The sequence below is a fragment of the Acinonyx jubatus genome, chromosome X (genome assembly GCF_027475565.1).
Source record: "Acinonyx jubatus isolate Ajub_Pintada_27869175 chromosome X, VMU_Ajub_asm_v1.0, whole genome shotgun sequence".
NCBI lineage: Eukaryota > Metazoa > Chordata > Mammalia > Carnivora > Felidae > Acinonyx > Acinonyx jubatus.
The window spans coordinates 35,936,378-35,960,440 of record NC_069389.1 but is presented as its reverse complement, the minus strand read 5'-3'; the positions used below and the strand labels follow the sequence as shown (position 1 = coordinate 35,960,440).

General features: G+C 39.2%; 1 protein-coding gene across 13 annotated transcripts in view; it reads left to right on the top strand.

Moving 5' to 3' along the window:
• The window catches only part of CASK (calcium/calmodulin dependent serine protein kinase), a 354,148-nt gene that overhangs the window by 230,796 nt on the left and 99,289 nt on the right, over window positions 1-24,063 (top strand). For all 13 annotated transcript variants that reach the window (XM_053202250.1, XM_027053936.2, XM_027053933.2 and 10 more), the window contains exon 9: window positions 13,646-13,729. In XM_053202250.1, coding sequence (XP_053058225.1) covers window positions 13,646-13,729 — 84 coding nt within the window. The remainder of the gene's footprint in view (window positions 1-13,645; window positions 13,730-24,063) is intronic.

The following is a 24,063-nucleotide window of genomic DNA, read 5'->3' as shown; positions in this document are numbered from 1 at the left end:
CTACAGTCTATTTTTATTACACACATGCACACACGCACACCTCCCGACCTTACAACCACCTCCAGCTTCCACTACCACACTGTCAAGTCAGTAATGACTTTCACATTGCTAAAGTCAAATCTCAGGCCTTCTCCCTTTTGGCGTCTCAGTACCATTTGACACCCGTCCTGAAATGCTGTCTTCCCTTGGCCTCAGGCCTCCTAGCTCTCCTGGTTTCCCTTCTCCCTTTCTGGCTGTGCCTTCTCAGATCATGCTGATTCCTCCTCATCTCCCCACATGCACCTCTTCACATTAGGGTGCCGCAGGCCTCCATCCTTGCTCCTCTTTTTCTCTGTCACCACTCAGGCCCTTGGAAACCTCATCTGGTTTAATGGCCTTTAAATGCCCTTTGTACCCTGGTGAGTCCAGAACTCATACCTTGAAACCAGGCCTCTCGCCGGAGGGATTCTTTCTTAATCCAGGGTACACTCTCGCTTCCTGACACCTCTTACTTCACCCCCTACTGCTCTCCTCTTACTCTGTTCCCTGCATATTGGCCTCACTGTGGTTCCTCAGGCAGCAGGCACATCCTGGCTTCAGTGCCTCTATGTTAGTTGTGTTCTTTCCGTGGAACGCTCTTCCCCAGACATAGTCATGGTTTCTTCCTTTACCACCTTCAAGTCTTGGCTTTGCTATCAGCTTCTTAGTAAGATCTTTCCTGTTCACTCAATCTAAAATTACGGAGAAGAACGCCCCCTGCCGCCAGTATTCCCTGCCCCTCCTTCCCTGCCTTAGTGTTCCCCATAGCATTCGTCACCATAAGACACACCTATATTTTGTTTGTAGTCTATTTACCCCCTATAAACTACAAGCTGCAGCAGAGTGGGAATTTGGAGTTGTTAGTTCACTTCTGTCCAGCATTCTACTAAGTGTCTGGTATAGACTAAGTGCTCAATAAATATTAGTTATGATTTTATGAATGAACGAAGGAATGTTCATTATATGATACCATGCTACTTCTCCAGAGAGAAGGAATAAGATATTAAAGTGTAGATTAATGATGGATCTTAGTGGCAACAACACGGAATGATGATATTAGAAAACAATTTTGAGATTCCAGTGGATCTTGAGTCTCCTTAAGAATATTATCAAATCCACATTCAACCCTCTGATATGCAGTTCTAGTTATTCTTGACTTGAAACATTCAGTTCTGGTTATTCCTGATTTCCCCCAGAAGAGAGTAGGTAAACAGTTTTTAGATACTTTCTTAGTATTTTTCCCCCCAGAAATGACCAGTGTGGTGGGGGGGAGGAGGACTCCTGTTTCTCCTTTACCTTTCTCAGTTTCTCCATAATGGGGATCATTTGTTCACTAGAAGCTAGTTTAAATGCCAAAGAACAATGAAAATGGTAGCCATATGAGTCATTTTTAAGATCCTTTAGAAAAGTTAGCTTTCATTATCATACTTACCTTGACTACTAACATTTATTTTTGGAAACCCTCATCCCTGCAGTGAATATACTTCTTGTTCTAAATAATCTGAATACGTAGTAGATTTCTGGCACCAGAGAGACAATAGACACAAAAATGTCAGTAACTTAAATGAATAAGTTCCAAAAGGCTGTTTGAGTTCAGAATCATGTGCCATGTCTGAACTAGTTTACCTTGGCGCCTTATGTTTTATCTGAAGATGGAATAATTCCATGAGAATGTTATCTGGCTGATGTGTACAGGCTTCTTATATTTAAATATATGTCCATGTATACTTGTAAATCATTACTGTGGATGTAATTCGTGTTGATTTAGTAAAACACTAAATTTAAACTATAGTTCATGTTATGAAAAACTCCTGTGTAACTGCAAATTGAAGAAATAAGATGATGAAAATACTTATAATGAAGAGTGCCCAAAGTCATAATACCATGACTTTGTGTCAAAAAAAAAAAAAAAAAAAGATTTCTTTGGTAAAACCACAAGAAGAAAATGTCCTATTCAATCATTTCATATAAAAAAAGACTTTGAGGAAATAGTCTAAGTAATATGCAAATATCTTAATGATTGTTAAAATATAGTATGTTTAATGCCTTTATCTAAATTAGTGATGTTTGCTATGAATATTCATTCCAGCAAAAGTAAGACCAACTAAAATTGTACTTTCCTTGTAGATGGCTGAGCTCTTTTCAAACCCTTTGTAACTTTAATATGTAGACCCTAAAGTATATTGACTGTAATAAAACATGAAAAGGGTATTTCTAGAAGGCTAGTCCATTTGAATTTTGGAAAAACACCAGAGAGAGAAAGGCGGCAGGGTCAGGCTGCAAAATGGATTTTCAGATTATACTGATATAACATAAACACCTGGAAAGATAAGCTCAAAGAAGCCACAATGGAGAAGCCTCACAGGAGTACAGAAGCGTGGGCTCAGGGAGACCAGTGAGGTACAAGAGAGATCACTGTCTGAAACTCCAGGGAGGACCGCACGTGTTAGTGTGCCTTAAGGGGGCCCTGGCCTCCATGTGGGAAGTCCAGGAGAGCACAGGTGAAGCATCACAAAGTGTTCAGGCCCTGTGGGAGTGGGGGGCAGGAAGCAAACTAGTATAATACAAACATCAGCCATTTGAAGGATTGCACAGTGGTAGACCAGAAATTCTGGTTTGAGGGGAGAATACGTATGATCTAGAATTGCCAAATTAAGTACTTTGTTTTGGTTTTTATTTTGTTTTTTGACTTTTTTTATTAACAAAATTTTTATTAAAAATTTTTTAAATTTATTAAAAATTTATTTATTTTTGAGAGAGAGAGAGAGAAAGACAGGGTGTGAGTGGGGGAGGGGCAGAGAGAGAGGGAGACACAGAATCTGAAGCGGGCTCCAGACTCTGAGCTGTAAGCACAGAGCCCAACATGGGCTTGAACCCACAAACCGTGAGATCATAACCTGAGCCGAAGTCAGATGCTTAACCAAGTGACCTACCCAGGCGCCCCGGTTTTTTATTTTTTTAATGTTTATTTTTGAGAGAGAGAGAAAGCGGGGGAGGGGCAGAGAGAGAGGAGGACAGAGGATCCAAAGCAGACTCTGCACTGACAGCAGAGAGCCGGACATGGGGCTCAAACCCACAAACTGAGAGATCATGACCTAAGCCAAAGTTGGATGCTCAACCGACTGAGCCACCCAGGTGCCCCTTAAGTACTTTGGATATTAGGGTGTAGATGGTAAAAAGCTCCTGCAAGCTTTTGAGTGATGACACAGTGCAAGCAGCATGCTCGTAGAATTCCTTTGGACACTGGATGTACAAGCGTTGTCTGTCAGAATACAAGAGCTAGAGGCAAAGAGAGCCCATAGAAGCTGTGCTGTGACAGGAGTGACAGGGGCCTGGACCCAGGGAGTAAAGGTGGGAGTGGGAAAGAAATACTCAGACTGAGAGATTTTAAGGAAGGAAAACTGATGAAGCTCAGTGAGTGATTCGAGGTATTTAGAATTAGGAAGCCCACAGGAAGGTTAACCATGTAGAGTGGAAATGATTCCTTATAAACCTTTCATGTTGAAATAATTTCAGACTCACAAAGAAGTGGCAAAAACAGGGACGCCTGGCTGGCTCAGTCGGTAGATGTGCAGCGCTTGACCTCAGGGTTGTGAGTTCCAGCCCCATACTGGGTGTACAGATTACTTAAAAATAAAATCTTAAAATCTTTAAAAAAAAAATTTTTTTTTTAAAAAGAAGTGGTTAAAAACAGTACAGAATTCCCACGTGCACTTTGCCATTCTTCCTCCTGGTGATAACACCTTATATAACCAGAACTAGGAAAATGGCATTGGAACACTTAAACTGAAGGCCTTACTCGATTTCCACCAGTTTTTATATGCATTTGTGTGTGTGTTTCTGTGAAATTTTATCATATGGAAGTATATAAGTATGACCATAATCGGGATATAGAAGTGGTCTGTCACCCCTTAATGATCACATCCTCTCCCTACCCGGAACCCCTGGTAAATATCGATCCATTGTCCATCACTATCATTTTTGTCCTTTTGAGATTATTAAATAAATGGGATTATACAATATGTAAACCATTTAAGAGAAACTCACATCTCCTGTGTGTTTCTCTCTTCTTCTCAAGCAACTACCACACTCGACAGCGCTTCTGATGCCAGGTGTGCCTGGGTGTTTTCCCCACACCAGGCAGTTCTCTGACACTACCTGGGTGTCCTACATTTTAATTCAGTTCTGACACTAACTGAAGTCCATGCAGATCCCACAGGTTAAAGGCTCGGTCCCATGAGATTCTCCCCCACTTCCGTTGCCAATCACAAGGAGTGGGTCCCCAGGTTACCCACAACCTCTGTCTGACTTGACTACAAATTGGAGGTTCCTATAACCCACCCACTCCCAACTTTGAATTTGATTATTTGCTGGAACAGCTCACAGAACTGAGGGAAACACTTACATTTACCTGTTTATTATATGCTAAAGAATATGGTAAAGGATACAGATGAAAAGATACATAGAGCAAGATCTGGAAGGATCCCAAGTGCAGAAGTTTCTATTCCCACAGAAGGTGGGGTAGACCACGCTCCTGGCATGTACGTATGTTCATCAACCCAGAAGCTCTCCAAACCCCATACTTTTGGAAATTTTATGAAAGGTTTTATCATGTAGGCATGCATTGATCATTAACTCTGTTTCCAGCCCCTCTCCATTCTCAACAAAATGGGAGATGGGACTGAAAATCCCAAGCTTTTATTCATAACTTGTTCTTTCTGGTGACCAGCCCCCATCCAGGAGCCCACTAAGAGTCACCTCATTAAAACAAAGACACTTCTGTCACCCAGGAAATGCCATGGGATTTAGGAACTCTGTCCGGAACCAGAGTCAAAGACCAAATATGAGGACAAAAAATGCTCCCAGTGCTCTTATCACTTAGGAAATCACAAGTGTTTTAGGAGCTCTGCCTCAGAAGCTGGGGTCAAAGACAAAATGTTAGAACAAAAGATTCTCTTAGCACCCCTACTTAGAAGGGTTTTAGGGCTCTGTGTTAGGAACCAGGGTCAGAGACCAATGTATATATTTATTATTACTTCACAGATTAGGTGTTTTTAGCATAATGTCCTTGGGATCCATCCAAGTTGTTGTGCGTGTCAATAGTTCATTCCTTTTTATTACTGAATACTCCACTGTATGAATGTACAACACTTCTTTATCCATTCACCTTTTCAAAAAAATTTTTAATGTTTTATTTTAGAGAGAGAGAGAGGACACGTGAGTAGGGGGAGGGACAGAGAGAGAGGGAGACACAGAATCCAAAGCAGACTCCAGGCTCCCAGCTGTCAGTGCAGAGCCCAAAGTAGAGCTTGAACCCGTGAACCACAAGATCACCATCTGAGCCAAAGTCTGATGCTTAACTGACTGAGCCACCCAGGCGCCCCTGTCCATTCACCTTTTGAAGGGCATTTGGGTTGTTTCCAGTTTGGGGCTAATACAAGTAAAGCTGCTATGAACATCTATATACATCTATGAACATCTCCAAAGTAAAAACCTGTGAGTGGGATTGCTAAGTCCTATGGCAAGTATATGTTCAACTTTCTAAAAACTGCCAAATCATTTTCCAGAATACCTGTATGATTTTACTCTCCCACCAGCAGAGTATGAGAGAACCAGTTGCTCTATATCCTTGTCAGCACTTGGTAATGTCAGCATTTTTTAACCATTTGCAATTGCTTTTAGGAACATTTTTATCTTAAAATTCTTTTGAAATTTTTATTTATTTTGAGAGCATGAGCATGTGCCTGTGCATGTGTGAGCAGGGGAGGTGCAGAGAGAATCTCAAGCAGGCTCTGCACCGTCAGTGCAAAGCCGGATGTAGGGCTCCATCTTACAAACCCTGATCATGACCTGAGCTGAGATCAGGAGTTGGATGCTTAACGGACTGAGCCACCCAGGTGCCCTTAGGAACATTTTTATACCACCTGCTTAAAAATCCCAGTTGGATGATTCTAATATCTGTGCCATATCTATGTTGGTATCCGTTGGTTGTCTTTTCTCACTTTGGTTGAGATTTTTTTATGATTCTTGGTATGAAGAGTAATTTTAGATAGTATGCTAGACATTTTTAGTATTATATTATGAGACTCTTATTTAAATCTTCTATTTTAGTAGGCAGCTAACCTGATTAAATTCAGAACACACATCCTGGCCCACTTTTAGGGCTGTAGCTGAAACACCAATTTCATTTTCAAAGCCTTTGCACTACTCGTCTGGTCTGCCCCACTTGGGCCCTGCTTAGAGGCTCATTCGAAACCTGGGAGACTAAACCACAGTTTAGTCTCAAAGCTCTTTGCTGTGTTGATCCTGGTCGGTTTTATACCTGGGTTTATTGGTGATGTGCCAAAGACTTCATACGTAGATTTAAAGAGCCCCTTCCCCAGCTCTCTTCTCTTTGTGATACTGCCCCTACTCTCTAGGGAGTGGGGCGTCAACTCTTTGCTGTTGCTTGGGTCCGGAAGGGCGGGGGGGGGGGGGGGGGGGGAACAGGTCGGCTTACATGCTGTTCCCTGGGGGTAAGGTGGGTACAGTCAAAAGGATTCTGTCCTCCAGAGCAAAAAACCTCTTCTCAGCCCTTGGCTAAAGAGAGTCAGATTTTCTTAGGGTTCATTTTTTGTGTGTTCCTTGTCCTTGGAGTTTCCAGGTTGCGGCTGCACACATACCCAGGTGAGGATATGTTAAGAGACAACAAAAAAAAAAAGCCAGTGATCTCACCAAAGGTCACCCCTCAGGTCCTGGGATCCCTCCCCAGTCGGCCTTTTCTCCAGCTTTCAGAGTCTTCTCAGTGATTCAAAAGGGAAAGCCTTGTTACCAAGAACTCTAAAGAATTAAACCTTGGAAGAAGAAGTGTTTATTCTGTTGAATAGGGAATTCTTTAAAAATCAACACCAATGCCCATTTCTTGCTCTAGAATCCAGGGATGCCATGTGTCTTTTAAGCCACTTTCCCTGGGCTTTCTCTCACATTCGGCGTTAGCCAAAGGACCAATTTCTGTTCTACCATCTGCAGAGACTACAAAGAGTGTGAAGACCTTTTTTTTTTTTTTAAATAACAGTGGAAATATGTTCTGTTACATATACCTAAAATGTTAAGCAATTTTATTTTAAGCAAAATGCAGTTGGGGAGCACCTGGGTGGTTCAGTCAGTTAAGCATCCGACTTCAGCTCGGGTCATGATCTCACGGTTCATGGGTTCAAGCCCTGCACCGGGCTCTGTGCTGACAGCTCGGAGCCTGGAACCTATTTCAGATTCTGTGTCTCCCTCTCTCTGCCCCTCTCCCACTTGTGCTCTGTCTTGCTCTCAAAAATAAATAAACATTAAAAAAAAATAGCCCAATAGAAAAAAAAAATGTTGTCACTTGGTTCACCCTTTTTGGAAGCTGTGAATAAAGACCATTACAAATGGGTCACAGGTTTCATACCCTGAAATTTTTACTATGTTTTATTTTTACCTTTTTCTTCTGCAATAGGAGCATATTTTCAGTTAGAAAACAACCCAGCTTATTTAGTAAGCTGTTGACACACACACACATACACACTTACAGCACTCCCAAATTACTTTACATCAGAGGTTTGTACATGTTGACTAATAAAAAGGATTATTAAAACCAATCATGTGCCTATACAGCATCTTGTTTAATCTTTGTAAGAATCCTGTAAGATTAGTTTTCAAAAAGAAACAACTGAGAGAATGTAAGGTCATACAGCCAATATATAAATGACCCAGAATTTGAACAGAAGCCTTTCTGACTCCAGGGGCACCTGGGTGGCTCAGTTGGTTAAGAATCCAACTCTTGATTTTGACTCAGGTCATGATCTCATGATTTGTGAGATCGAGCCCTGTGTTGGGCTCTGCGCTGACCACATGGAGCCTGCTTAGGATTCTCTCTCCCTCTGCCCCTCCCCTGCTCATGTTCTCTTTCTCTCTCTCAAAACAGATAAATAAAAAATTAAAAAAAAACTCTGACTCCAAACTCATTGTCTCTCTATAATATTATGTAGCTCCTTTTTGTTTGGGTTCTTTCTCTTGTGTTAAAGACCTTGGGTTTGCTTTCTCCTCTCCCCTCTATCGAAATGCAGAAACAGCTTTTACTCAAAAAATAATGCAAAGCCCATTTTGATGTTTGCTTTTCAGTATATGTTGATTAAACATCACCAGGCAGAACACAGGGTTTTTTTCATTTTTTTTTTACAATTTTTTAAATTGAAGTTTAGCAGACACATGTTGTATTAGTTTTAGGTATACAATGTAGTGATTCGACAGTTCTATCCATCGTGCAGTGCTCATTACAATAAGTGTAGTTACCATCTGTCACCGTACAAAGTAATTATAATATTACTGACTATATTCCCTGTGCTGTACTTTTCATCCCCATAACTTATTTATTTTATAACTGAAGGTCTGTCTTCTTAATCCGCTTTATCTATTTTACCTGTCCTCCCACAACCCTCTCCTGTGACAGCTACCAGTTTGTCCTCTGTATTTATGAGTCTGTTACTAGTGTTGTTTGTTCATTTGTTTTGTCTTTTATTTTATTTTTATTTTTTTAAGTATGCTCCATGCCCAGCGTGGGGCCTGAACTCATGACCTTGAGGTTGAAAATCACATGCTCTACTGACTGAGCCAGCCAGGTGCACCTGTTTTTGCCTTTTAGATCCTACATATAAGTGAAATCATGTGGTATTTGCCTTTCTCTGTCTGACTTCATTAACTTAGGGTAGTACCCAGTAAGTCCATCCATGTTGTGAATGGCAAGATTTCATTCTTTTTTATGGCCAAGTAATATTCTGTAATATGGGTACACATATACATATACACCACATCTTCCACAAACAGTAACAGCAATCCATTACAAGATTCCATTGCTTGTTATAAAATGGCAGTTTTATGCTTCTCTCTGCTAGTTAATTATTCAATAAATTCTTATGTCTTCTGTATTGGTGAACCTGCTCTGGCTAAGTGCAGGAAAAGGAGATTAAGTCCCTAAAGATAATAAAATCATTCCCAAGATGTTTTAGCATACAGAATCTAGCAGATATACAAATTGTAGATATTTTGACATCAGGTGTTGTATGTGTACTCGAGAAAAATATAATTTTGCTCTCCAGTGGAACTCTTGCTATTTTTAGTCATTAATATAGAAAACAAATTTTAAAGTGTTTGTGTTCATTCCTTAGGAACTTCACAGATAATGTGAAATTTTGACAGGACTGACTAAAATTCTACATTTAAATTCAAAAATAAATTTTGTAAGCACAGGATACCAACACATTGATTTTAGAAGTGCCTCACATGCAAACATGAATTTTCATTATAATAACAACTGTGATCTTGAACTTAATTTACAAATGTTGTATAGTATGCAGATTAAGAAAACTAAGAGGCCCAATTCATACTAATTAATCTTCATCTGGTATAATGCATCACCTTTTCCCCAACTCTATAATAGGATAATAATGATATATTCCTCCTACTTTGTTGTGAAGAGTACGTAACATAAACATGTAAAGCACTAAAAAAAAAAAAAACCACCAAACTTGTAAAGAACTAGAACACTGCCTGGCACATAATAAGCCCTCAGTACATGCTAATCATGATGATAACAATTATGTCCATTTGAGCCATTGCTTTTGAGATAATTAGCATGTAGCATTGTCTCTACTATCTTATATAGTTGTTTTAAAGAACAACTATAAATGGGATACTGGCAGTGAAAGTCCCAAATTCAGTGCCTGGGACAGAGTTGAGTATTATCCTTAATATCTTCTAAATGTTTGTGACCCTCCAAAAATTTATTTCCAGACCAGACTTCTCTCTTGCATTCCGGGCTTGTATGTCCAAGTACCTACTTGAATCTCCACTTGAACTTTAGATATTTCAAGCATAACATATCCAAAACTATAGTCCTGATCTCTTCCCCATCTCTCTTGGTGTCAGACTTCCAGTTGCTCACACTGAAAACCTTGGTGTGGTCTTTGACACCTCTCTTTCTCTCACACCCCACATCCATTCCCTCAGAAAATCCTGTTCTCTCCACTTCCAAAATATATTCAGAATTAAGAACTTCTGTTCTTGGAGGACACCTGGTGACTCAGTTGGTTAAGCGTCCAACTCTTGATTCCAGTTCAGGTCATGATCACACAGTTGGTGGGATCGAGCCCTGCATCGGGTTCTGTGCTGACAGCACAAAGCCTGCTTGTGATTCTCTCTCTCCCTCTCTGTCTGTTTCTCCCCCGCTCATGTGTGCTGTCTGTCTGTCTGTCTCTCCCCACCTCAAAATAAATAAATAAACTTTAAAAAGAAAAAAAGAACTTCTGTTCTTGGAAAGACACTGTAGGAAAACGAAAAGACAAGCCATGAATTAAGAGTAAATGTTTGCAAATTATGTATCTGATAAAGGACTTACATATTTAGATTATGTAAAGAATTCCTTCTTTTGAACTATAGTTGACATACAATATTAGTTTTAGGTGTACAACATAGTCAGCATTTATATACATTATGAAGTGATCACCATGATAAAATCTAGCTACCATCTCTCACCATACAAAGTTGTTACAGTATCATTAACTGTGTTCCTTTTGCTGTACATTATATCCCTGTGTCTTTATTTTATAACTGGGAGTTTGGACATCTAAATCCCCTTCTACGTTGGGAAGAATTCTTAAAACTCAACAATAAGAAAAAGCACAGCCCAGTTCAAAACGGGAAAATATTTGGAACAGACCCTTCAACAAAGATATGTGGATGCTATATAAGCACACGCAAAGTTGCTCCACATCATTTTTCATTAGGGAAATACAAATTAACACAACGAGATGTCTATACGCACATGTATCAGAATGGCTAAAATCAGAAAGGCTAACCATACCGAGTATTGGTGAGGATGTAGAACAATTGCAACTAATACACTGCTATGGAAATGTAAAATGGTACAACCACTTAAAAAGTTTAACATACCCCTATAATACAATCCAGCCATTCTGCTGAGTATTTACCTAAGAGAAGTAAAATGTGTATCCATACAAAGACTTGTACATTAATGTTCATTACAGCTTTATTTGTAATAGCCAGAACTTGGAAACAACCCAGGGTCCATCAGCAGATAATGGGTAAACAGATTATGGCCTATCCTTACAAAGGAATGTCACTCAGCAATAAAAAGGAATCAGCTATTGATACACACAACTACATGGATGAAGTTCAAAATCTCTGTGCTGAGAGAAACAAGTTAGAAAATGAGTCTGTACTGTCTGGTTCCATTTATATAAAATTCTAGAAAATGCAAACCAATTGACAGTGACAGAAACAGTGGCTGCCCGGGGATTGGGAGGGAGATGACTAAGGGACGTGAGGAAACTTTAGAGAGTGATGGGTATATTCAGGTTGAACGCAGTGATGCTTTTATGGTTGTATATGTCAAAACCTAGAAAATTATACATTTTAAAAATGCAGTTTGTTATATGCTAATTACCCCTCAGTAAAACTTTTTTCAGAAAATATATTCAGAATCTGTCTCCTCTTCATCATCTTTATTTTCTCCATCTGACTTCATCTACCATTTTCCCCCTAGATTACTGCAATAGCCTAACTGGTCTCCCTGCCTTTTCCCCCCCCCTTAAACCCTTGTTCCCTTTTAATCCGTTCTCAACACAACAACCAGAGTGTTCCTTTAAACTTGTCAGATCATGTCACTTCAGTTCAAAACCTTCCTGTGGCTCCCTCTCCCACTCAGAATAAAAGGCTGTTATATGGGGGTGTCTGCATGGTTCAGTCAATTGAGCATCCAACTTCGACTCATGTCATGATCTCGCTGTTCGTGGGTTCGAGCCCCCCACGTTGGGTTCTGTGCTGACAGCTCGGAGCCAGGAGCCTGTTTCAGATTCTGTGTGTGTGTGTGTGTGTCTCTCTCTCTCTCTGTCCCTCCCCCACTTGTGTTCTCTCTCTCTCAAAAATAAATATTTTTTTTAAAAAGGCTCTTAAATGGCCTACCCCAGCCTTGTTGCCTCTCTGATCTGATCTATTTACTCCATGGCACATGGGTCTTTTTGCCAGTTTTTGAAAACTCCAGGTGCACTTCTTCCTTTGGGCCTTTGTGTTGTTCTCTCTGCCTAGACCACTCCCTCACCAGTTTTGGATGTCCTCACGGCAATTGGGCCGACTTTGACCACCCTATTTTAAATTGCAGTGTACCCATTCCCTCTTACTCTGGTTTACTTTTTGCTTTATCCCATAGCACTTTTATGATACTCCATAGTTTACCTTTCTGTATTTTCTTCTACTAGAATATGAGCTACACGCGGGCCAGAATCTTTGTTGGTTTTGTTTACTTGTGTATCCCAAGTGCATAGATCAACGCCTGGAACATAGCAGGCTCTCAAGAACTATTTCTGTAACGAATACTTATTTAAATCTTTAAGATACATTGACAAATTAGAGTAGAACCAAATTGGGTAATAAGAAGAATGACAAGAGGTTGAAGATATACATGAAGAATGGGCGCCTGGGTGGTTCAGTCAGTTAAGTGCCCAACTCTTGATTTCAGCTCAAGTCACGATCGCATGGTTTGTGGGTTCGAGCCCTGCATCAGGCTCTGTGCTGACAGCACAGGTCCTGCTTGGGATAGTCTCTCTCTCTCCCTCCCTGCCCCCCCCGCCCCTCCCCCACTTTCTCTCTCACAAAAATGAACTTTAAAAAAATATATATACATGAGGAATAGTTGAGGCAACTGGAGACATCACAGAGAAGAATAGATTTAGTGGAAACATGATCCCCCTCTTAGCTACCGAGGAGTTACTATATAGAAGAGGAAGAATGTTTGCTTTGCGATATTACATAGGACAGCGCTAGCCCAAACAAGCCAGATGTGGGCCCAGGCTAAGTAAACACTTTTTTACTTTCTTACAATTGTGGTAAGCTGCCATAAAAGAATGATCACTCACTGGACAAAGTCAAACAGAATAATCGTCCTTCGGGGATTGAAAAGGATCCCACGTGAGGAAATGCTTGAATTAGATGGCCTTGAAAAGTTTGTTCTAGTGCGAAGAAAGTATGATCTTTTAACATCCAGTCATTCCTGGGGCACCTGGGTGGCTCAGTTGGTTAAAATCTCAGCTCAGGTCTTAATCTCAGGGTTGTGAGTTCATGCCCCACACTGGGCTCCACGCTGGGCCCATTCACATGAATGAGTGAATACATACATACATACATAAAGTGATCACTCACCTAAAAAAAAATCCAGTTACTCCTGACAATTCCGAATGCTCAATCATTTGTGAAGTTAATTTTTCAAATGCTCATTTTACCTGACAAGAACATGTCAAACGTAACTTCATACCTTCATAATTATGATTTAATTATCTTTGCCATATAGCCATATATCTAAAAATTACTTGATCCATTATTTTAACCCTTTATTATTGCTGAAAATAAAATACTATTTTACTATCAGTTTTGACCTTCGTATCCCTCATTTGAGAATGTTTACCAGTATCATGGAATAAAATCTCCAGTATTTTAGAATTTAAGTTTCATGTTTAAGAAATGTGGGCTTCACTGTTTGTTTTAGATTAAGTTTCTTCACTTTTTTAAATGGCTACATATGTTCATTATCTTTCTTCTTTTATAGGAGCGGGATCGTTATGCCTACAAGATTCATCTTCCAGAAACAGTAGAGCAACTGAGGAAATTCAATGCAAGGAGGAAACTAAAGGTAATTAAAGAAATCAGCAAAAAGCTTTCCGACAGCTAAATTCTCACTTCTAAAAATTATTTCAATAAGGTTTTGTTTTTTAAATCATTTAAGGTAATATCTAAGTATGAATCTAAACAAAATGTTAAAATAAATGAAAGATTAATCACATTTTAGATTTGTATCATCCTAAAAATTTATAGCAGAGATGTAATTACTTTTGAAATAGGAATTTACTATCTTTTTTTACATTTTTATTTCAACGTTTATTTATTTTTTTTTTGAGAGAGAGTACGAGCTGGGGAGGGCAGAGAAAATGGGAGACACAGAATCCAAAGCAGGCTCCAGGCTCTGGGCTGTCAGCACAATGCTTGATGCAGGGCTCAAACCCACGATCATGAGCTGAGCTAAAGTCAGATGCCACCCAAGCATCCCAGGAATTCACTATTATTATCCATTATTGTTGAATATGAATGTAGGCCACATTTTCTCAAACTTAAATATTTTGACAAGAAAAATGTGAGTTTAGTTCAGTGGAAACAATACTGGATTAGAATTAATTAGACAACGATCACAAAGCAGTAAGAATCCCCACTACCTTGATCTACTAGAAAATATTTTCAAATTACTTTTCTTAGCTTTTCTTTATTCTTACTAGGTACCTTTCTCCTTTTACCATTCTCTCTATCCTCTATCTCACCAAAAAAAAAAAAAAAAAAAAAAAAAAGGTAATTATCCCATATGGGGAGCCCGTTTGATTTTAAAAGGTTTTGAAAAAGACCAAATATAAAATAGTAAACTATTTTATTAATATAAAAATTAACGTTTATTTATTTTGAGAGAGAGAGAGCAGGGGAGGGGCAGAGAAAGGGAGAGAATCCCAAGCAGGCTCTGCACCATTAGCACGGAGCCCAAACATGGGGCTCAAACCCACAAACCATGAGTTTATGACCTGAGCCAAAATCAAGAGTCGGACGCTCAACTGACTGAGCCACCCGGGTGTCCCAACACTAGTAAAAAAACTGTATGGGACATTTCCCCCCTTCTTCCCAACAGAGGAAATTCTTATATTGTGGTCTTAAAATTATTATTTGATTTATTTTTGATTAAAAAAATCATCTTTAAGTCTGTCCTCTAAGTGGTTGATTGGTTAGTAGTCCTCCTTAGCCATGTGACTCCCATCAACTATAAAACTTTATAAGTATTTTTGTATATGTCCTAAATTGCAGTAATATTCATTATTATTCAACCCCTGAAATATCTGAATAATTTCATATATACAGCTCTAGATTTTGAGGAACATTATGTGGATGGGGGAGAAAACTATGTAGGCCACGATATTATGCTATAGAGCTGAACTGTTCAGTCTAGTAGCTGCTAGTCACACATAGCTTTTTAAATTTAAATTAATGACAATTAAATCAAAAGTGTTCCTCAGTCACACTAGCACATTTCAAGTGCTCAGTAACTAAATGTGGCTAGTGACTAATGAATCAGATCACCCAGACATAGGACATTTCCATCATTGTGAAAAGTCAACTGTGCTACTATACAACAAAGGAAATTGTAACATGTCATTATTGGTGATGATGATTCTCCATTAAGCCTCTGTCCTAATTGTTTTTACAGTCAGCACTCCAAACTGGCTCTTCTCTATTTGCTTTAAAAGTCCTTGGCAAAAATAATTATTAACGACATGCCATTATCAAGATGGCACCTAAAGAAGTTTCCCAAGACTTTGACATATATCTGAACCACTGTAGCCTACAAGAGAAAAAAAAAATCTTACTATCCAAAGTGAAATTTTGTCAGCTGTTCTTGAAGTTCATTTCTTCCCCAAAGGAACCATTAATTATACTTTTTTTCTCAGTTCTTCCCTAGTCTTTTTAACTCTGGCCCTGCTTTGGCCTTTGTGACATTGCCCTGTCTGGGGCTGAACCTTTCATTGGCCAAGTCCAGGCCTTTCGCCATAGTGCTCAGGTTTGCCCATCACGAGAAACCCATGCTGTAGTTCTCCCAGTGCCACAAAACCAGACTTGGGCCTAAAATAGCCGGAGTGGTGACTAAGATTCATTTGGACAGGGCAAAGCTGTTACAGCAAAGAGGGGTCATATGAACTTACCACATCCCTTTGCAGGACTATTTAAAGTTTCAAGACCCACCAGACAACCTAGAATTAGGACCGTCAGCAGGGTTGTCATTGAGATTTTTTTCAGCTTCCGGTAAGGCTGTATTCCTTTATGTCATTCAGCCATCCTGGTTAAAGTATGTTATGCTTACCATCTGCAAGAACTCATTCTCCTCATTCTGCCTCTTCTTTGAGCTTCCAGAACACAGATTTCAACTTTACTAGCTTTCAGAGACTACCACACAACTCTGTTTCACAAATGAACAGCTAGGTACCCATCCTTGTATCCAGACACTGTTTTTAAGCTCCTCAAATGTTAGGCAACAACCCATTGTGGTTTGTTTGTTTCTTACTCCCTTTGAAATGATTAAAAGGGAAGTTCACAGAAAGCAGTAGAATATTGCTTTTCATACTTAGAGGAAGGAAATTTTTATCGTCCATGGCGAGAAGAAAGAGAAGAACAGCATTATGGGAAAGAGTGGGCTCTGGAGCTACATTGCCTTCGGTGAATCGTGAATCGTGGCTCTGACACTTACTAATGTGTAACCTTGAACGAATTATTTAAATTCTCTGTGCCTCGGTTTCCTTATCTACAAAATGGGGATAATGGTAATAGCTAACTCATAGGGATGTAAGAATTTAATGAATTAATATATTACAGTAGTTACAAAAGTACCTGGCAGTCATGAGTGTTCCATACATATTATTTGTTATTAACATTATTATTGTTGTTACTGTTTTACTGTGATTTTAATGTTTATACCTTTGACTTGGTACTCATTCTGTATATGAATAACTGTAATTCCAATAACTCCATACCATTTTAGCTTTTTTTCTAGTCATTGACATTAACACTTTGAAGTTTTTAAAAGCTTTTTAAAATGTATAGACAGGAGGCACCTCGGTGGCTCAGTTGATTAAGCATCCAACTCTTGATTTCAGCTCAGGTTATGATCTCATGGTTCATGAGTTCGAGCCCCATGTCAGGCTTCTCACTGCCACTGTGGAGCCTGCTTGGGATTCTCTCTCTGCCCCCCCTCCACTTGCACTCTCTTTCTCAAAATAAATAAACACTTTAAAAAATTCATTTAAGAAAATCTAAACTAATGGAGAGACATTTAATGTTGATGGATCGGAAGACCCAGTATTGTTAAGATGGCAGTGTTTCCCAAGTTGATCCATAGATTCAACACAGTCTCCTGAGCAGAAATTGACAAATTGATCCTAAAAATTCATGTGGAGATGCAAAGGACTTAGAATCACCAAAACAATCTTGAACAAAGGACAAAGTTGGAGGACTCATGCTTTGCAATTTTGACACTTAACTATCAGTTATCAGGACTCTGGTACTAGTATGGGATAGGAGTAGACATGTATATCAGTGGAACAGAATTGAGAGTTCAAGAATAAACCCTTATATTTGAAGTCAGTTGATTTTCAACAAAAGTGCCAAGGCAGTTCAATGGGGGAAAGAAGTCTTTTCAACAAATGGCACGGGGACAATTGGATATCCATGTGCAGAAAGAGACCTTTAAAATGCCACTTTTGGGGTGCCTGGGTGGCTTAGTCAGTTAAGCGTCTGACTTCGGCTCAGGTCATGGTCTTGCAGTTCATGAGTTCAAACCCCACGTCAAGCTCTGTGCTGACAGCTCAGAGCCTGGAGCCTGCTTCAGATTCTGTGTCTCTATGTCTCTCTGCCCCTCTCCCACTCATACTCTGTTTCTCTCTCTCTCTCTCTCTCTCTCTCTCTCTCTCTCTCAAAAAAATGAATAAAACATTAAAAAAAAGTTTTAAAAGGCCACATTTTGGATGATTCCTTTTTTTTTTTAAATATCTAGAATAGGTATTTATATCTGTAAATCCATAGAGACTGAAAGTAAATTGGTGATAGCCAGGTCTTGGGTAGTGACTACTTAATAGGTATGCAGATTTGGAGGGAGGGAGGTGATGGTGTTTTGGAACTAGACAGAAATGTTGGCTGCACAGCATTGTGAATGTACTGAATACTGCTGCATTGTACACTTTAAAGTGGTTAATTTTATGTGAATTTCACATACCCCACTTGTTTTTATACCACGTGACAAAAATTCTTCTTACATACTGGTTTCCTCTTCAGTACACTTAAGGGATATGACACATTCCCATAGTAACAGTGGCTCACCATACCACTCAGCTCACCCAAGGGACCACCCCTCCCTCAGCCCCAGTTATGCCAGAGGTTGGAGGGACGTGTGTTTATTAAAACAGCCTCATGGTTGATTCTGATATGTCCACCTTATTGAGTCATTACTCTCATTAAGCACAAACTGTAATGGTTTTACAGAATTCTGTCATATTGTACATATCATAATTAACCAGCTGTTGGACACAGATTGCTTCCAGTTTTCCACAGCCATAAATATTTTTGCATTGCCCACCTTGGTATGTGATTATATTCTTAGGACAAGTTCTGTGCTACTGGAATTATTGGCATCAAAGTATGTATGTGTATTTAAGACTTGTGATTTCTTTCAATAACTTCCCCACCAAAAAGCTGTTTGAATAAATTTCTATGTATTTTTGGTGGTGAGTTTTACTTTTGAGGTTGAACCTTTTTCTCATTCTGAAAGTTTTGTGAAACTTTTTAATGCCAGAATATAAAACAATACTCATTATACTTTGCTGAAATTTCAAGACTATTACTCATTCATTACAATAATATCGATACTAAACAATCGGAAAGTGTTTTCTTTCCATATTTATACATTCATTTTGGAATTTAACCTCTCAGCAGGCTTTAGGAGACAACAAATCCCTATGAGAAAATTATTTGGGCAATTAGCATTAACATCATTTTCAGACTACCTTTCACATGTAGATTTTTAAAAAGTTAATGGAACCCTGCATGTGATTTGAATTATCACACTTCTTTTTATTCTCGTCTCTTGCGTTATTTTGTTTTTACATCTGTGAATGATGATGGGAAAAAATTTTTTTTCTCATTTTGGTTACCAGATGTTTCAGATGTTGGGTTTTCCCCTCTTTTTGTTTTACACTAAGCTCTAGAATTTTAATACTTCAGTTTAAAAAAAATCCTCTAGAAACAATGCTTCCTTTAATAGACTCCATAGGCCTCAGTATAAGACTAGATATAAGAATCCTATTTTCTCAAATCGAATATTAGGATGCGTGGGACAGACTGATCTAGGCTGTCTGGAAAAATCTGTGCTCTGTGGGTATGTCTTAAGGAGACACCCCTGTACGCTAACCCCAGGTGCCATCTACTTGGAGTTACTGAGCAAGGGGTCAGGTTGCAGGAGGTACTAGGGGACCATCTGTTAGCATCTGAGCTTGTCTAACTAGGGAAGAGGCTGAGGAGAGGAATCTGTTCTAGAAATCACCTCCTTTGGTTCATGAATTATTTCTACCTCTAGAAAGCAAATTTCCCCACAGTGAAGCATGTCAAATAAATTTTGTAAAAAAAAAAAAAGAAAAGAAAGAAAGAAAAAATAGAAGCAGTATTCTGTATTTGGGTAAATGTATTCAGTTTAGGAAATGGTTAAGTTGAATCCATGTGATTCCGTTTAAAGGATAAAAACATTTATTCCTCACACTGTATATACAAAAAATGAGGGAGATTTCCACTAACTACAGTTTTCCTGTATTGATTTTGCAAACCGCAGAAGTATCTGGTCTGTGTGCTTCTCTGAATTACCAATTGGTCCCTCAAATTCCTGAACTTTACAGAACTAGAAAAAGTTTGTTTAGTGATACCATTTTCCAGCACTTTACGATGCTGTACTCTCTCACGCAATAGCCACTGGCCATATGTGCTTACTTAAATTTTAATTTTAATTCATGCATGTCAAATGAAATTTTAAATTTGATTTCTCAGTTGCACTAGCCACGTTCAGTACCACATGCAGCTGATGGCTACTGTACTCAACAGTACCGGTATAGAACGTTTCCATCATCCCAGAAAGTTCTATTGTACAGCACCATCAAGAGTCTTGGCACCTCCAAAAGTAATGCTTACCTCTAAACATCACCTTCTGAGAGGTCAACCAGGAAGTTCTAACAGCTGCCTTTTGGCACACTGCGCCTTTCTGTAAACTCAACAAGAGCTAACATAAGGATTTATCAAGGACCTTTGTGCCCTAATGAAAGCCAACATTTACATATAGTCCTCTCCTGTAGTAAGGGGTGGTGCAGAGGCAGTAAGACAGCACGGCAGCCGTGGGCTCCAGCTACTCAAGAGCAGTAAGCCTGGTGTCCAAAAGGCACAGCTGATTCTGAAAACTTCCTCCAGTATAAGCAGTTTACATAGATAAAAATTGGAAGTGATTTTGATCTTTCTATTGACTTTTACAAAGCGATTCTATTAGTTTCTGATTGTGAAATATAGGACGTATTACTTCCTAAGTTCGGCTGTCTAGCTTTTGAAAGCTATTGTATACGTTAATCGACCATCTTTATAAAAAACTTTCACAGAGTCCAAAAGGATTCCTAAGATACTGTTCTGTGCAGTTGCTCTTAAATATAGTCCTATCTACTATACTTGCAAGTCTCATTGTTAACCTTCTTCACAGGAAATAGCACAGCCAACTTTAGTCAGATGGCCCAACTTAATGTGATAAAAAATTCCTGGTTTTAGACCTGCATCTGAGTTTTGTTTGAGTATCCTACACACATAGACTGTGCCAACTCTACTGAATGATAGCATTGCTTGTGACTGTATGTACAGAGATTGGGAGCTCTGATGTAATCAAGCCTCTCCCCTCATCATCTAGGGCCTACTTCTTACATGTAATCAACCCAAATCCTTTAACATTTCTGCCTTGAAATGATTTTCTGGCCTTCTGGATCATCTCTGTTCAGCCTCAACCTCTCCAAGTCCTTCACCCTTTGTAGGGCTTGAAGTTCAGTGCTCTTAACCCTAGTAAGATGATCCTTTCTCAAATCCTTATGTCACATGTGGATTTGTATTGCCCTGTGATGGGTTTTGCCCCCTTAGTATATTACAACATGACTGTGTGTTATTTTGCCACTTGGGTGCAAACCCAGTTTACTCTCCATGTCATCTGAAAACTTGTGTGTCTTGTATCTAGAGTTTTTAAAACATACCTCCCTGTTGTGCTATCAAATCCCATGGTGCTTGTTTCTGAGCTCAGGGAGCACCAAAAAGGGAGTACTGGCCCTTCGTGGTGGTCTTCAAGTCAGCAAGTCCTCTGTATTCACTCTCCTGTACCTTTCTTAATAACTCTGTTGCCTCCTTAGGGGTGCCTGGGTGGCTCAGTCAGTTAAGCATCTGACTTTGGCTCAGGTCATGATCTCACGGTTCATGAGTTCAAGCCCCGTGTTGGGCTCTGTGCTGACGACTCAGAGCCTGGAGCCTGCTTTGGATCCTGTGTCTCCCTCTCTCTCTGCCCCTCCCCTGCTCATTCTCTGTCTGTCTCTCTCTTTCAAAAATAAACATTAAAAAAAATTTTTTAATAACTCCATTGCCTCCTTAGGTACATTCAGTAGTTTAACTTAGCAGAAGTCTGAGCCAACCATTTTCTTGTTTTCCACTTCCTTAAATGAGACACAGAATCATCTAACTGGGAGTATTCCATTTTGATGTTTGACATACTAACAATAGTTGAGATTGAGTTGAGAATTAATTACTTGTAGTTCTTTTTTTGTTTGAATTTAGAATCTGCCTAACTTGCTTAGTCCAAAATTGCATCTTTAATGCTAGTTATCTTAGCAGACTCTGAATAGTCTTAACTCACAATTGTTATGTTTCACTCTCAGAACATACTAAACTTTCCCTTCTAAATTAAAGTAGGCAGAAAACTTCTTTGTCAAAGATGTGATAAACTGGGAAGCTTGAAGAACTACCTGTATAAGATGTAGATTGATGTTGCTGTACCCACGGTCTCTTTCATAGCAATAATGTAGTACAGGAGTTGGCACACTATGGCCTGCCTGCCAAATCTGGCCCATTTCCTATGTTTACATGTAAAGTTTTATTGGAACATAGCAGTGAACATTCGCGTACATATTATCTGTGGCTACTTTCATGCTACAATGGCAGAGTTCAATAGTGTCAACAGAGACCATATGCCCTGCAAGCCTAAAATATTTACCATCTGGCCCTTTACAGAAAAAAATTTTTGACCCCTGGTACAGTAAAAAACCCTTGAACTTGTGAGTAGACATTCTGTCTACTCTTGATTTTATCTCTAAGTTGGCAGCGACCTTAATAGGTTGCTAAGCCTCTCTGGACCTCAGTTTCCTCATATGCAAAATGAGTCTCTTAGAATGAATCATCTCCTAAGGTTATAATTCTGTAAATCCATAAACTGCTTTGGAACCGTTTTTGTGTTTTACATAATAGCTTTGCATTGAATATCCAAACCACATGCAGTCACTGAGTTGAGAGGACTAAATAAAGAAAACTGCTAACCATAAGATAAATTAGGAACTTGCTACTATTGTTATAAAAGAATTTACCTCTCAAGGCTCTTTGAAACAGTGCTTTCCTGGCAGAAGTTATTTGTAGATCTTTGATCATAGTAGTAGCTAGACCATGCCTTGAGATATAAACCCACCATATTAAGAAACTCAGTTGAACTTCATTTGGAAATAAAAATAAAGCATCTCTAAAATTTAGTTTCAGTGTGTGGGAAACTTTTGATACATAAAAATTCCATTCCCACCCAGCTTTTTAGGGAACATGGTATATATGTAAAGTGAAATAAGCTTCTACTATAGAAAGAAGAACTCAACATTCAGTGCTGTTTTTTTCATCGCAGTAGCTGACTATAAAATTCCGCATAAAGACTTCTCATACATTAACCCTAGACTTTCAGAAATCTGAAAAGTTGGGGCTCCTGCCTGTCTCAGTTAGAACTTGCGATCCTTGACCTCAGGTTGTGAGTTCAAGTCCCACATTAGGTGTAGAGATTACTTAAAAATAAAATCTTAAAAAAAGAGAAAAAGAAATCTAATAAGTTTCCTGGAATGGTGTCATCAAGATCACTTCTCTGTTTTTTTTGCCTTCCCTTTCTACATTCAGTTCAATTCAATTCCATTTATATTTGTAGAAAGAAACCCTAACGCGACCCCCCGCCAAAATGAAACTTGTGGAAATGTGTTTCTATTAATGTTTTCATATATTTAATAAATGCCTAAAAAGATTTATCTTTCTGGGGTGCCTGGGTGGTTCAGTCAGGTAAATGCATCCGGCTCTTGATTTCAGCTCAGGTCATGATGGCACAGCACAGTTCACGAGATCGAGCCCCATGTTGGGCTCTGCACTGAGAGCACGGAGCCTGCTCTGGATTCTTTCCTTTTCTTTCTGTCCCTCCCCCATACGTGCTTTTCTCTCACTCGCTCGTTCTCTAAATAAATAAACTTTAAAAAAAAAGATTTATCTTTTCAGAAAAATCCTCAAGTTCAACATTTAAAATATAGACTATGTAAGTGATTTAATCCTTAAACTACCTAAATGAGTAATTGTACCTAGACCAGCAAAAGGCTGTGCTCACATTCTAGCTCTATATTACTAAGATTAGTGACAGTTTGCACTTACAAAATGCTTTACAGTTCACAAAGCACTTTCATATACATTATGACTTTTGACAATTCTGTAAGGTAAGTTATGTCAGTTTTAATATTGACTCAAGTAGTATCAGGCAGCTAGAAAGTGGCCCAGCCAAGGAACACACCCAGATATTCCGACCCATGCCTAACAGTCGCGGAATTGAACACTTTCACAAAATAACTGGTATTGTTCTTCTTGTTACTGAAACAATTCCCAAGATTTCTCCACCCAGCAGTCCTATGTCATGCATTCCATATGACAGTAATTCTCAACTAGGAATCAGGGAAACCTGTGCATGTTGTTTAAAGAGTCACCTGTAGAGGCGCCTGGCCGGCTCATTCAGTGGAGCGTGCAACTCTTGATCTTGAGGTTGTGGGTTTGAGCCCCATGTTGGGTAGAGAGATTACTTAAGAAATAAAATAAGGGGCACCTGGGTGGCTTAGTCGGTTAAGTGTCTGACTTCGGCCCAGGTCATGATCTCACAGTTCGTGAGTTTGATCCCCGCATCAGGCTCTGTGCCGACAGCTTGGAGCCTAGAGCCTGCTTCGGATTCTGTGTCTCCCTCTCTCTCTCTGCCCCTTCCCAGCTCATGCTCGCACTCTGTCTGTGTCAAAAATAAAGAAAGTTTAAAAAAAAAATTAAAATAAATAAATAAAA